Source organism: Dermacentor variabilis, chromosome 1 (assembly GCF_050947875.1).
Source record: "Dermacentor variabilis isolate Ectoservices chromosome 1, ASM5094787v1, whole genome shotgun sequence".
Taxonomy (NCBI): Eukaryota; Metazoa; Arthropoda; class Arachnida; order Ixodida; family Ixodidae; genus Dermacentor; species Dermacentor variabilis.
Window position 1 is genome coordinate 232,507,557 of NC_134568.1, and position 12,597 is coordinate 232,520,153.

General features: G+C 44.4%; 1 protein-coding gene across 3 annotated transcripts in view; it reads right to left on the reverse strand.

Annotated features, from left to right (window-relative positions):
- Positions 1-9,249, reverse strand: part of LOC142559235 (palmitoyltransferase ZDHHC3) — a 31,436-nt gene extending 22,187 nt beyond the window's left edge. For all 3 annotated transcript variants that reach the window (XM_075670873.1, XM_075670865.1, XM_075670879.1), the window contains exons 1-2: positions 9,017-9,249; positions 2,763-3,075 (exon numbers count right to left, since the gene is read on the reverse strand). In XM_075670873.1, the coding sequence (XP_075526988.1) occupies positions 2,763-3,075; positions 9,017-9,036 (333 nt within the window). In that variant the 5' untranslated portion in view covers positions 9,037-9,249. The remainder of the gene's footprint in view (positions 1-2,762; positions 3,076-9,016) is intronic.
- Between the last annotated feature and the right edge of the window lie 3,348 nt (positions 9,250-12,597).

Genomic DNA, 12,597 nt, shown 5'->3' on the forward strand with positions numbered 1-12,597 from the left:
GGGTCATCAACTGTCTCACTTTAGCTAGAATGTATCGTTACTCAAGCAAAAACAAAGTTTCTCCCACGCATGCACAAAAAATTGGGCAATTTATGCAAGGGACAAAATGAATTCGAGAATGAGATGCATAGGCATGACCAGTGACCTAAGATACTCCACAAAAAGATTCTTGTCTTGAAACTCTGTTGCATCATTTCATTTTATTTGAAAACACTGCAGCCTTCTTCAGGGCTTTTGCAGGAGCAGATACAAAAGGAAATGCGATCTGCAGTAAAAACATGAACAGCACAGAAGCAGGTATATAGAAATCAATCCAATATAGATTCAGTAACATATACATTGAGTAACAAATACGTGGAATGCGGAAGATTCATTTCGTCGTTTTGCAGCTGAAAGTTACAGTGCAGACAATTCTTGGTTACATAGCACCTAAGAACATTCAAATGAACTTAAAAATTCTGGCAATGGCAGTTGTTGAATAAAACCAAGTAACACATTATAGTGTTCAATAGTGCACAAGAAAAAAGTTGTTAGTCTTTGCAGAGGTTGGCTTCAGGTTAAGGTTGTTACAAATTGTAGGATACACTCTAGCAAGCATAAGGTATGCCAAAAGAAAAAGTCGGGAAGGTGAGCAAACGAGGAATGCAGAAGATTCATTTATTTGTTTCATCGTTTTGTGGTAATCAAAGGCAAGTTCAAAGAGGACAAAGCAGATGGTGAAAAATCCCACTTATACATAACATACAGCTGAACGTCAGTGGACAGATAGCTTCCAAGGATGCTTACAATGATTTCGTCAAGTCTACTACCCATGTTACACAGCACTTCACTAAATGTTTTGCCATACTATCCCTGTTATGCTCCAGTCTGCATAGTATGTGTGGCTGTCAGTACAGCCCCCAGCACACTTGCCTACAGCATTGGAATGGTGTGCCATACAGTGTGTTTGTGCTATCTACCAGAAGCCAATGGGATGACAACATTCTTCCAAGCAAGCAGCGCTGGAGTGGCAAGCCATCACTGGCCATGCTTTGCAGAAAGCCACTGCCGCAAGCAACAAGCCACATAATGAGACAATGCACTTAGTGCCTCCTGGCCAGGTAAATAATTTGCCAAATGACATAATCGTTCATAACCGAGAGCTGTGAAAGCCAACTGCAGTGCAACAGCATCAGTTCTGGTAACCAGACCACCTAGCAATGCATGCACAAAACTAACTGCCTTGAATTAGCAGCTTACAGTAAGTGCCGCATACGCAGTTGCGAGTGCACTTCAACTCATTCCCGATGTGTGCGCAATGCAATTAATGCAGCATTGTCAAGGCAAACTTTCTCCTTTTGCACAATCCAGTGACCTATGAGGGCTGGCACAATAATGAAAACTAATAAAGTAAATGAGCATAGCTGCTTATTAGGCCTCATTTCAGTTATTCTAGCACATGGCTCTGAGAGTTAAAAGAATGGAAAACAAAATGCATAAAATAGTGCTACAAGTAATAATGCAAAGTATTATATGCCCCATTACACAAAAATCTGGCAGCGCCGGCATAACTGAGCGATAGCACCGAACATGGCCAATGGCGCAAAGAGTAAAAACACACCAAAAAAATGCTCAGATTGACACCAATTTTCTCAGGGATGTTACTGCAAGCAAACTAAATTAATGGCTTTGAAAACAAAATCAAGTGCATTTCGGTCTGAGTGGGAATTGAGCCCGCGCCTCTGGGGTGTGAGACAAGCACGCTTCCCCGACGGCTCCCCGGTTCTGGCCGACTAAAAGTGTGTCCAGTGCGTGCATCATTGCACATGTCACGCCGCAGCCATCTGGCTGACTAAAGGTGTGGCCTAGTGCATGCGCCAGTGGGCACGTGACGGCACAGCCAATGGGGAGGAGGTGGTGCCATGTCATTAGCGTATAAAATTAGTGTGTAAAATTAGTATAAAAAACAAAAACATTTCACCAAAGGGACTATAATGAAGACTAAGGCAAACAACATTACCTTGATCCTGTCCAGCTACTTAGCATTCACATATTTTTAATCTGGCTAAAGTTAGCTGGGACACCCTGCGTGCGCGCGTGCGTGCGTGTGTGTGTGTGTGCGCGCGCGCGCGCACTGCTCTACCAATCGCACGCGAAATGCGAAGGTTGTCGGTTCGGTTCCCACCTGCGGCAAGTTGTTTTTTATGATATATTATATGATATGATATATTTATGATATATTTTGTTATGATATGACTAATAAAAATCGGGCCCCTCGGTTAACCCCCTTTCTTCTCGTTCATTACATAACGAGGGTCTCGAATACGGCTACATTGACGCCTTCAGGTAGCATATGTGGGTTTATTGACCAGTTGCCTTCACCCAAAAAAAGATCATGTTCTCGTGACGCCTGCGGCAAGAAGGACGTTCCACGTCCGCCGCCAAAATCTGTGAGTGGTGGCACTGGCTAACACTCCCAGGGTTCTACTAGAACACATAAATACCCAAGAAAGTGGATGGGGAAACAGCGCCGCGGTAGCTCAATTGGTAGAGCATCGCACACGAAATGCGAAGGTTGTGGGCTCGGTTCCCACCTGTGGCAAGTAGTTTTTTCATCCACTTTAATTTCCACTAATTTATCGTTTCTTTATTTCATTTATTCGGCACAAGTAATTGTGCCGAATAAATGAAATAAATTCTAACCGTCTCTCATGCCAGCTGTAGGTAAACACTATGATAAAATGAGGGCAGCAAGGACATAAAAACAAGATGGAAGAACTTACTGGGTCTGTCACCATGGTGCGTACGTGTGAGAAGACAGCCAGAAAGGCCAGCAGCTCAAAGAGCAGTAAGTGAAAGGCACCATAGTAGGTGTAGAGTGATGGCAAGAGTATAACGCCTACCACCACATACTGGGCATACAGCACCAACAGCCATGTCATGACAGCACAGATGATGCCACAGATGTCCCGCACAAACCAAAACCGCCGACCACAGCAGTGTACTCTATCGTCTGTTGCTGGTGACACACGGTCCTGCATGGCCATTGGCAGCACAGGTCCTGCCTGTGCCACACGGTGGCTACGTCGCAATGGACTGCATGAAAGAAAAAGCCAGAACATTGATACTATGCAAAGTTTACATAAACTAATATTAAGTGTGGAAACTACAAAGCCCCTTTTTTCCCTATTACAGTCAATTTCAATTATAAAAGCAGTAGTATTGGTAGTAGTAACTTATGTTTTTTGGAAGGAAAAAAAATTAGGGGGGGGGGGGGGGGCAAGGAAAGGAAAGGCCGCAGGCATTCTAACTGTCTCACTTTCCACTGGACACCTCAATTGTCCGGCCGGGGGAGCAAAAAATGCAGGGCAAGGGAACAGAGAAGAGGAGAGGCAGGTTGCAATGAGAGATGTAAAGAATATAGGAGGACATGAATAAAAACAGAGAGACAAACAAAACATATGTTCATTTGACAGTGAAAGTACTGAAAGGAAAACTTATTTCGAATTTGAGATGCAGCACAGCTAATAAATATAACGATTGCAGATTACTAGCAGTTTGATTTATATTCCACCAGTTGCACCAATGCACTATCCATATACACACCTCTTTGGAAATGTCAACGATCACTAATCAGGAAGTGTGCTTTTACACTATGTGAGCATGATGATATACCCACCTTAGTTGTAGCTCATAAAAGTGAGGGCGGTTACAGGCAACAATTAAATAAAGGATATGTACCAGCTACACTCCATAGCAACACTCTGATCATGCTTTGCCTGAACCTTGTAACAGGTGGGGCTTGCAGATGATAATAGCAATCACAACAAATTTACTTGGCAGCTGCAATGAACTCTGGTTAAAACAAAAAATTATTTTGCAAGGCAATACAGTTATCTTCACATAAATACGGGGCAAATTGGTCTTGCATGATCTTTTGTACAAGGCAAACTTGGGAGTACAAGCAAAAAACAGCATCACAAGACATTTCTGGTAAATAAATGTCTCATTCAAATAATATGAACCAATCTTGCATGTCTTACCAAGATCAAAAAGCAACTGCCCACATCATTTCCTTGTGTGAACAAAAATTCACCATTAAGAACCATACAACGGCTGGTCGTTGACTTTAAGCACTACTCCAGTTCTTTACTCTTAACCACTGCAATGGTGTCCTGCTGCTGAGCACAAAGTAGAGGGTTCGATTCTCGGCTATGGCACCACGTTCCAATGGGGGAGAAATACAAAAAATGCTTTTTATCGCGCTTTGGGAGCACACTAAAGAACACCAGGTAATTAAAATTAATTCGGAGCCCTCCACTACGTCATGTGTAGCTTCAGGATATTAAAGCCCACAATTTTCTTTAACTTACCTCCTTTCCCGAGGACCATACAACATGAAGTAAGGGCATTTTAATAACTATAACCGACTTTTTACTTAACAACCTGGGGGTAAATACATGTGCCTAAATCTACAAACAAGGCCAGTAATTGATCCGGTGACTTAATGCCCAACAGCAGAATGCCACAGTCAGCAAGCCACCACAATGAGTCAATTAGTGCACTGCAAGCAGTGCAAGCCTTCTCACAGAGTCTCAGTTTGTGAGTGCCCAGTCTTCACACCCTGATGTGCCTACAGAGTAACGATGTCATCAAGCACAATGTGACTAGTAGAAACAACAGTGTGAGGCTACGGATTCTGGGCGCACCCCAAATGCTTAAGACTTATGCGGTGGACCTATATAACTCTCAGTTGCACCATTTCACACAGATGACTAAAAGCTCAAGAGAAGATATGACAAATTTCACAGAGATGCACAGAACTCAAAAAAATTGCCGAAGATGCCTGTAATGCTGTAGAAGGTTTTGTGCCCAAGTGAGTTGCTGTCTTACTCATAGAATTTATAAATATTTATGAATTTAAAATTGCAAATATGATATGTTGGGCATTACAGGGTTAAAAACTGCTATGATGCTAATGAGCTTGAATGAACTTGAATGAACTGAAGGCCAATCAATTATGGGACAGCAACGTTTCAAGAGCGGCAGCTCAAGTAGTCAGGTGGACCAGACGTCAAGTGAATGCATGGGCGAGTGACCATAAAAGAGTGAGATGGGGATGAGCAGCAATTAATCTGGCCAGCCATAATTTTTTTCATACGTTAACTATAGCCTTTCTATGCATTTCAGTGCTTGACACTGAGCTTCCAAATAACAAACCGGTATTTCTTGCCCAGAAATTGATGTCTTCCATGCTTCAAATGTAAGCACCCTCCCCATTTTGGCCACCATAGGAATGAAATAGCAAGGGCTGAATGTTATTTCAAAAAATTTGGTGTTTATAGTCCTGGTACCCAGTCCCACCATTCTCAAAAGGCATATATGGCACAGATGTGAACGAAGTAACAGTAAATAAAGAAACATGCATGCAAGCATTGCAACAAGGTGTAAATAAATGCTAAGCTCATGCAAATTTACTTAAGTTGACAAAATTCCTAAGCTATTGTTGATCTTGACAATAACCTCTTAACAATAAATACTAACATAAAAAAACAGTGTCCAAGTGAAGTTGACAACAGAAGTACTGAGAACTTCTACATATCCTAAAAAGCAAGCATGCTTTTTAAGAAAGAGCAGACACAGGCAGCAAATGTCAAGTCCTTTTTAGAAAGATGTGTGCAATGCCTGTATTGATTATTTGCATAAACATTTCATTTATTAGATGGCTCTTCGGCCTAATACGAGTAATGTGTAAGGGGAAAAAACTATGCAGATTTCACACATTGTTAGAATCAGTGTAAATGAAGCTTTCTGTACTGTTTACATTAATTGAGGGTTATTTGCTGCGATGTTGATGGTGAATGCTTTAGTTATTGACAGCTTGGCACAATATGAGAGTGGCGAGGCAATGTTCCCCTTGCATGTATCACTAGTGTTAGTCTACGTGGTACACACTGCAATATGAGTTTGCTTAAGGTGTTGTTGTGGGCCACTGTACATAGCATGTGAGAAAGTTAGCACAGTCATTGCCTCACACGGCACATTGCATTGTGGCAGAAGTATTAAACCTTAATTAAATTATGGTGCTTTTCTGCAAAAACCACAATTATCAGGTACACCGTAGTGGAAGACTCCGAATTATATTTCCAGCACCTGGGGTTCTCTACCGCGCACCTAATAAATCTAAGTACACCAGCATTTTTGCATTTCGCCCCCGTTGAAATGCAGCTGCCAAAGTCGGGATTAAACCCATGGCCCCAAGCAATGCCATTGCCACTAAGATACCGCATCAGATACAGAAGTGTTGATTTGCTGGGCGGCCGTTATCATAGTGTCATCTTGATGCTATGATGCTTTACTGCAGCTTTACATCTGCATGCCCTGCATCACTTCTCCACAGGACAAATTTGCAAGATGTTTATTTTTCAGAAATAGCAGAAACGTACCATTCCATACCTTGAATTAAGAATATGATGTATCCACTTAATCCTCAACTGTTGCCGTGCACCTTTCCTACGGAGCGTCAATATTCTCCTTGCCCACCGCACATGAAACGGTGGGCGAGGAGGACATCAAGGTTAGGCATCTTAGGCACCCTAGACCCGAAATGTTGCATGCTTTCTGATATAGCATTGTCCCTCTCCCATGCTATGTTTGCCACGGGCAAAGAGAGGTGACGTAGTTGTTCGCTCATTTTGCACCTGCATCAGTGACTGAACAGGTAGGGCATCTGGTTCTACCCAGTCTCTGCCTACTCTCTCTACAGCCTCTCCCGACTGTTATGCATGAGCACAAAGGCAAGCACTACAGCTTCTGCAATGCTTTCACAGGGAAAGGGGATTGTGGCAACTCCCAGGGAGCTCCAGAGGGCACTGTGGCCTCACTCCTCCCAAACAAGGCATGTTTTTTGACATCGCCTATCTCTTCTCCCACACTCCTACCATGTGTTCTCAACCACCTTCTGACACAGCATGCAAGGCACCGACAGCAGCAGCAGTGGAAAAGTCGAAGGAAGAGGCAAAGAAGGCTTTGCTTTAAAAAACGCAGCCAGGGTCAGGTAAAGATTACCATACCCACAGTACATTTACGATGGGTATGTACAGTCAGCATCGCCCCACTACAACTGGCTACAGTACCATCTTCGACATGGCAGCACCCATCAAGCTTTATGTGAAAAGGCTTATACACAGCAGTGATCACGTCATCTAAAATGTGAACAGCACAATAAAATGGAGTTGGCGATAAAGTGTCCAGCTCCACAGCAAACTGCACCAATCCCAAATTATATATTCACATTGCCCAACACTGATTCCAACAGTCTCTATTATTTTACTTTCTCTGTTGTTAAATATACGGTAGTCCCCCGATAAGCTGAACATCCAAATATGCCATAAACACTTGGTTGGTTTTCATATATGCAATTTTTCTTTTATACTATATATCATTTTAATTGCACCATTGCAGGCTTTTTTTTTTTCTGCAAATGCACCAAAATGTTCTCATTGGAAGCATTCTTTCAATGTGGAAACACACAAGTTACAGATACTCAGTCTCACACAATTTCGCAGTGATCACTGTCAAGGATTCTATATTTGTCCCAGAAGTATGTCTGTAGATCGTCGTCTAACAACCACCAGCATCAACACACACCAGAGCCAGTGAGATGTGGATTCTCCACCACGGTGTGTTAGCCACTGATTCTGCCCATTTATTATCTTTAACAGTTGACTGTGTCAATGTTCAGGGGCTACAGTCTTGAGCTGTTGAGTGTACTTAACTCGAATAGACCTACATTGCAACAGTTTGATGTCAGGAGACTTCAGCTACGCTCAAACCAGCAGCATGGAGAAACTGCATCTATGACTTCCTATGTGCCGCAGGTGTGCTTGACAGCATTTTCCTACCCTGCAACATGCAGTGCATGCGACAAATTTTCCCATGCACAAAATTCAACGAAAACACCATCACAGCTCAATCAAGACTCGAAAGATTCAATAGCAGGGGCTCAGATTTTGTACTACTCTAAACCAAGAAACATGGCACGGAGGACACTGTTGGCGAATCTTGTAGCAGTGCTGCCTCGACAGCGCAACAAGCATACAATGATGTAAGTTTTGACTGTTTTGTGTCTTGCAAGCAGCCAGGTAAGGCGACAGAGGCTGGGGGACAGAGCGAACACATGGAGGTGTATACCAAGGCTTTTTGATACGTCCAGCGTCGACTAAGTGCAAAGACGCAAATTTAGCCGAACCTAGCTAGCAAGAAAACAGCTGATGAAGAGAAAGAGGGGTAATTTAATGCAAATAGTGTTCATATATTAGTAACAAAAGAAAAGAGAAGGATCGTCGGCAGAGTTCTTGGCATGTCCTGCAAATCGTATGATCTATAGCTATTTGACAATTTGCGGAACGTCCCAGGGATACGAGCTTTCGCAGCGGGAGCCAAGGCAAAATATCAAGACATACACAATATTGGTATAATTGACAATGCACCTATTTCACAATACTATTGAGGCGACTCATGACACTCCCTATGGAAATGCTCCTGTCCAGACAGTACATAACAAGGCGACAGGTAATGAAGCTTACGGTTTTCATGCAGTGTTATCACCACCTGTTTGGCCGCGCGCGGCTTTACAGATTTTATAACAATTTAATGCATCTTACAGCAGAAATAGGATAGCTTTATTTATTGACGTAATTTCTGGTGAAACTAGGCAAATATTTTTTTTCGTTTTAACAAGCTAGAAAAAACTGCGTAGGAAAGAGCACGTTTCTACAGGTGACCGTGACCAAATTCGCGCGTCAACTGGCACGAACAGAATGTCAACGGTTACATCTTCTACGCAAACAGGTAGTTAAATATATCTTAACTGGGCAGATATGTTATTTTCAGCAGCTGATACAAATAAAAGAAACATCTTAGATGCAACAGAAACTTAAGTTTAGCTTCGCTGTCTTTTCTCGCACAAGATTGACGTATAAGTACTTTGGCTAAGTGTAATTGAAAGCTTAAGAAAAGGTCTTCCGATACGTACCAATCTATTCGCATTGCCATACCATTATTCACAGTCCTCGAATCAGAGTTCGTCAAGGAAAATTGCCAAAATCAGGCTCGCAAACAAGAATTCACTAGCCGCTAGTGCCTGTTTCAGCCGAACCGCCCATGATCCACGTAATTCCATTTATGCGTAACTTAAAAATAACACTTTTGGCACTACTGTAATATGAACTAATTTAAGTGTACATCTGTGCGAACAAATACGTCCAAACTAATAGGTGTAGGTGTTTTTCCTATCACCGTCACAAACATGCCGGAGCCAGCTCATTGGTCAGTGCGCCGGCGCGGGCGGTCTTCAAACTTTCAAAGGTCGGTACTCGCGCAAACCATTTCTACAGCCTTGGCGAAGCGATAGGTGTGCGTTGGACGTCGGCGGGCTCGTGCTTTTTTGCAGCTACAACGTAGCCACGAAGTCAGGATCACCCACTTCAGACCGTTTGTCACCGTGCCACGAACACTGCTTACGCGCCTACAGCATCCTACATCGTGTGCGCTGCTGCTTGTGTCGTGCTGCCCTCACGCGCTGCCGCCGAACTCGAAGTCATCAAACTTGCCAAGCTCGCCTTGCGTCGGTAGGAACCGTCTTTCTCACTAGAAACGTTATCTTGACCTTGGCCTCCGGGGATGGCTCCCTCAGAGTAATAAAAATCATTGCCACTTCCAGTCCGTGAAGATCGGACGAACAGCGAAACTGTGTTAGTTACACCGAGTGTTAGACCATGCAAGTCGAACTTCGCAAGCAGTCTATATTGTATTTTTTTTTTTTCACCATTCTTTCACCTCATTTTCGCTTTTACGTGCTTCGCGTAATAAGCATCCTTTCGTGCTTTTTTTCTTTTTTTATTATAGCGAGTGAGGTAGGTCCTACGACAACGAGCCCGTTTACGAGCGAACTCTCGCTGACGCTCGAAGTAGGCAGGGTCTTCCTCAGGGGTACGCACTACTCGTGGTCTTCGCATAATTGTAGCTGGGATGGAATGTGCGGAACCACTCAACTATCACTATAACTCATCCAAAGCTCCGTATATTGTGCGCAAGGCCCACCACTGGAGACGCGGGCGCTGCAATCGTTTTGAAGATTGGTTGGATTAGTTTGACGATTGACGTGGCTGCCGGCACTTCTTTATGGTGCAAGAAATGCCTGCAGCCTAGCGTTCCTAGTATCGCGTTTCAATCGCTGGGCACTGTTCGTTGGCAGCAAACCGCCAGTATAACATTTGTTTCTTTCGCGGCAGGGTGGAATCAATCGTCGATAAATTCGATGCCGATATGACTCGATTGCCGAAAATGCACCGTGTGACAACCATATAGTTTTCGCGTATAAGATAGCATTCCCACAGGGAGAAAGGGGTCACACCAACCCCTTTCCCCCTGTTGAGCTCTTCTTTTCCTCTACCGCTAGGTCACGTGGACCCTTTTTAGCGAAATCCGACACCGACGGCACAGGGTCCGCTAAAGAGCTTCGTCATGGCTTCGCTGTAATAATAAAATTGTGCAGATCCCACGCACTGTCTCGCAGGGCAGCTGGTACCTGGAAATATAGCATTGTTCGGGGTTCCGCAAAGCGATACTTGTGATACTAGGTGAACCAACGTGTTTGTGCAAATTGAGTAGTTGTGTGTGTGCGTCGCGAGCGTACGTGCCTGTGGCGACAGCAGCACGACGGCGATCACATTGAAGACGATTGTATGGCGGCAACGGCATGATTTCTATAACCCTTTTCGTGGTGGTCACGTGGTGACGCGTCTATCGCTTGCCTCAGCTGCCTCCGTGTTTACAATGGATGTGCATGCATGACGCACCGCTGCGGTTCTGCAAACCTCTGTTTCGGCGGATATCGTAGACGCTGACTGAGCGGACGACACGAAGCTTTGACCACAGCTTCAGAGGCGATGTAAGCACTTTCGGAAATAATTACGCCTTGTCCAAATGGCGCGAGTAGCGAATACTGTGCTTGTACTAAAAGTGAGGCCATAAATGTATTCCAAGCTGTCCATACTTTCCGCTTATGAATTAAATCACGATCAGTGTGTTTTGGTCTTCGTCCTTTATTTGTGAATCATTTGAAGCAGGGGCTTGTCACGTTCAATGGTGCAGTCACTAGGGGATTGTTTATTCTCTGCCTAATCGCTCACGAGTGTACTCAGTTGCGATAGATTTGTTCTTGCTGCGCACAAATGCTTCAAACGTAGATGTTCTGTGCTGTGTAATAGCTTGTAGCGAAGACGTATTATTGCTATTCACTCGCTTACTTTGTGTACCGTCACGAAACGTTCAGCTCCGAACATTCGTGTGCTGTCGGTGTAGTCCTTCGCCCATTCTTCGGCGCATTGATTCTGGACTGCGCCCATTCACTCATTCCAGATAGGTTGGTGATAGAATGGGCGCAAATTTGCGTGTGTGAGTTGGCGTGGATGTGTGTAGATAACCTGTGAGAAACTTACTATGTCAGTATGAGCACTGCTACACCCTTTGTCACTGTGCAACAAGCGGTACTCACTCTTACCGTTGTTCCGTAGTTCAAGCCTTTTCCTTGGAGGTTAGCGATACGACGCTGACAGGTGAGTGATTTTTTTTTTTTTATCCTCAAGGAAACCCGTAGGGCCGGCAACACAGACACTCCTTATGTAGCAGCGGTCCGTAAACTTGGCTACTCTGGTTGATTCCATTAATTCCTGAATATGCCAGTCTATTTTTGCAGCCACCTACTGCACACGTCTTTCCTCTACCGCCCCACCTTTTGCAGCATGAATGGAGCACAGTGCGTCAGCGAACACCCAGTCGCATTTTCGACGGCTGATCGCACAGTAGCAGAACAGAAGCATGGTTGCGCATTCGTGCGCTTTCGCGGAGGCAACGTGCGGCGCGCCGCCGAAAGCGCCATCTTGTTCCTCTAAAGCAAACTGCTCCACTAAAAGGGTCTATGCGGCCGTTCGACGTGAGCTTTTACAATATGTCAATTGTTGTTGGTTTCTACATACGTAGTGGAGGAGCTTAAACAAGAGAAATACAGATTGTGACATCATCAGCGACGATGTGTTATGCACTCATACGCATCTAAGGCTATGCCATGTGGTCTATATAAAACGACGATTAAATTTGTGCTCCAGCAAAGAAATATTAAAGCATGATTACCTTGGGCGATCAAGACGGTACAACGTTGCACAATTTCTGCGTAGCGTGCTACGAGGAAAGGACTGAGGAAAGTGGGCTGCTCCCGGAGATGGTGCACTAGCTGTCTCAAGGAAAGAAGACAAGGGAGGGGCACGGGGCGCACGCGCCTAACATGCGTATACCACGTACGCGAAAAGCATTAGCATCGGAAAAAGGCATCGTGCATGGCCCAGACGAGCTTCCGCCGACGAATTTCTGCCGGCGCCTGCTTCACCTCCGCCGTGAGTCGGCCCGGCATTGCACTATCTCCGGGATCGGCCAACGTATGGAGAGTTTTTTTGCTTACCACAACGACACGAAAATTTCCTTGGTCGGTAGAGGTACACAGCTTTGCTGCAAAAAGTGCGTGCGTCTATCGAGCAATGTAGATTGAGAATGTCTCCC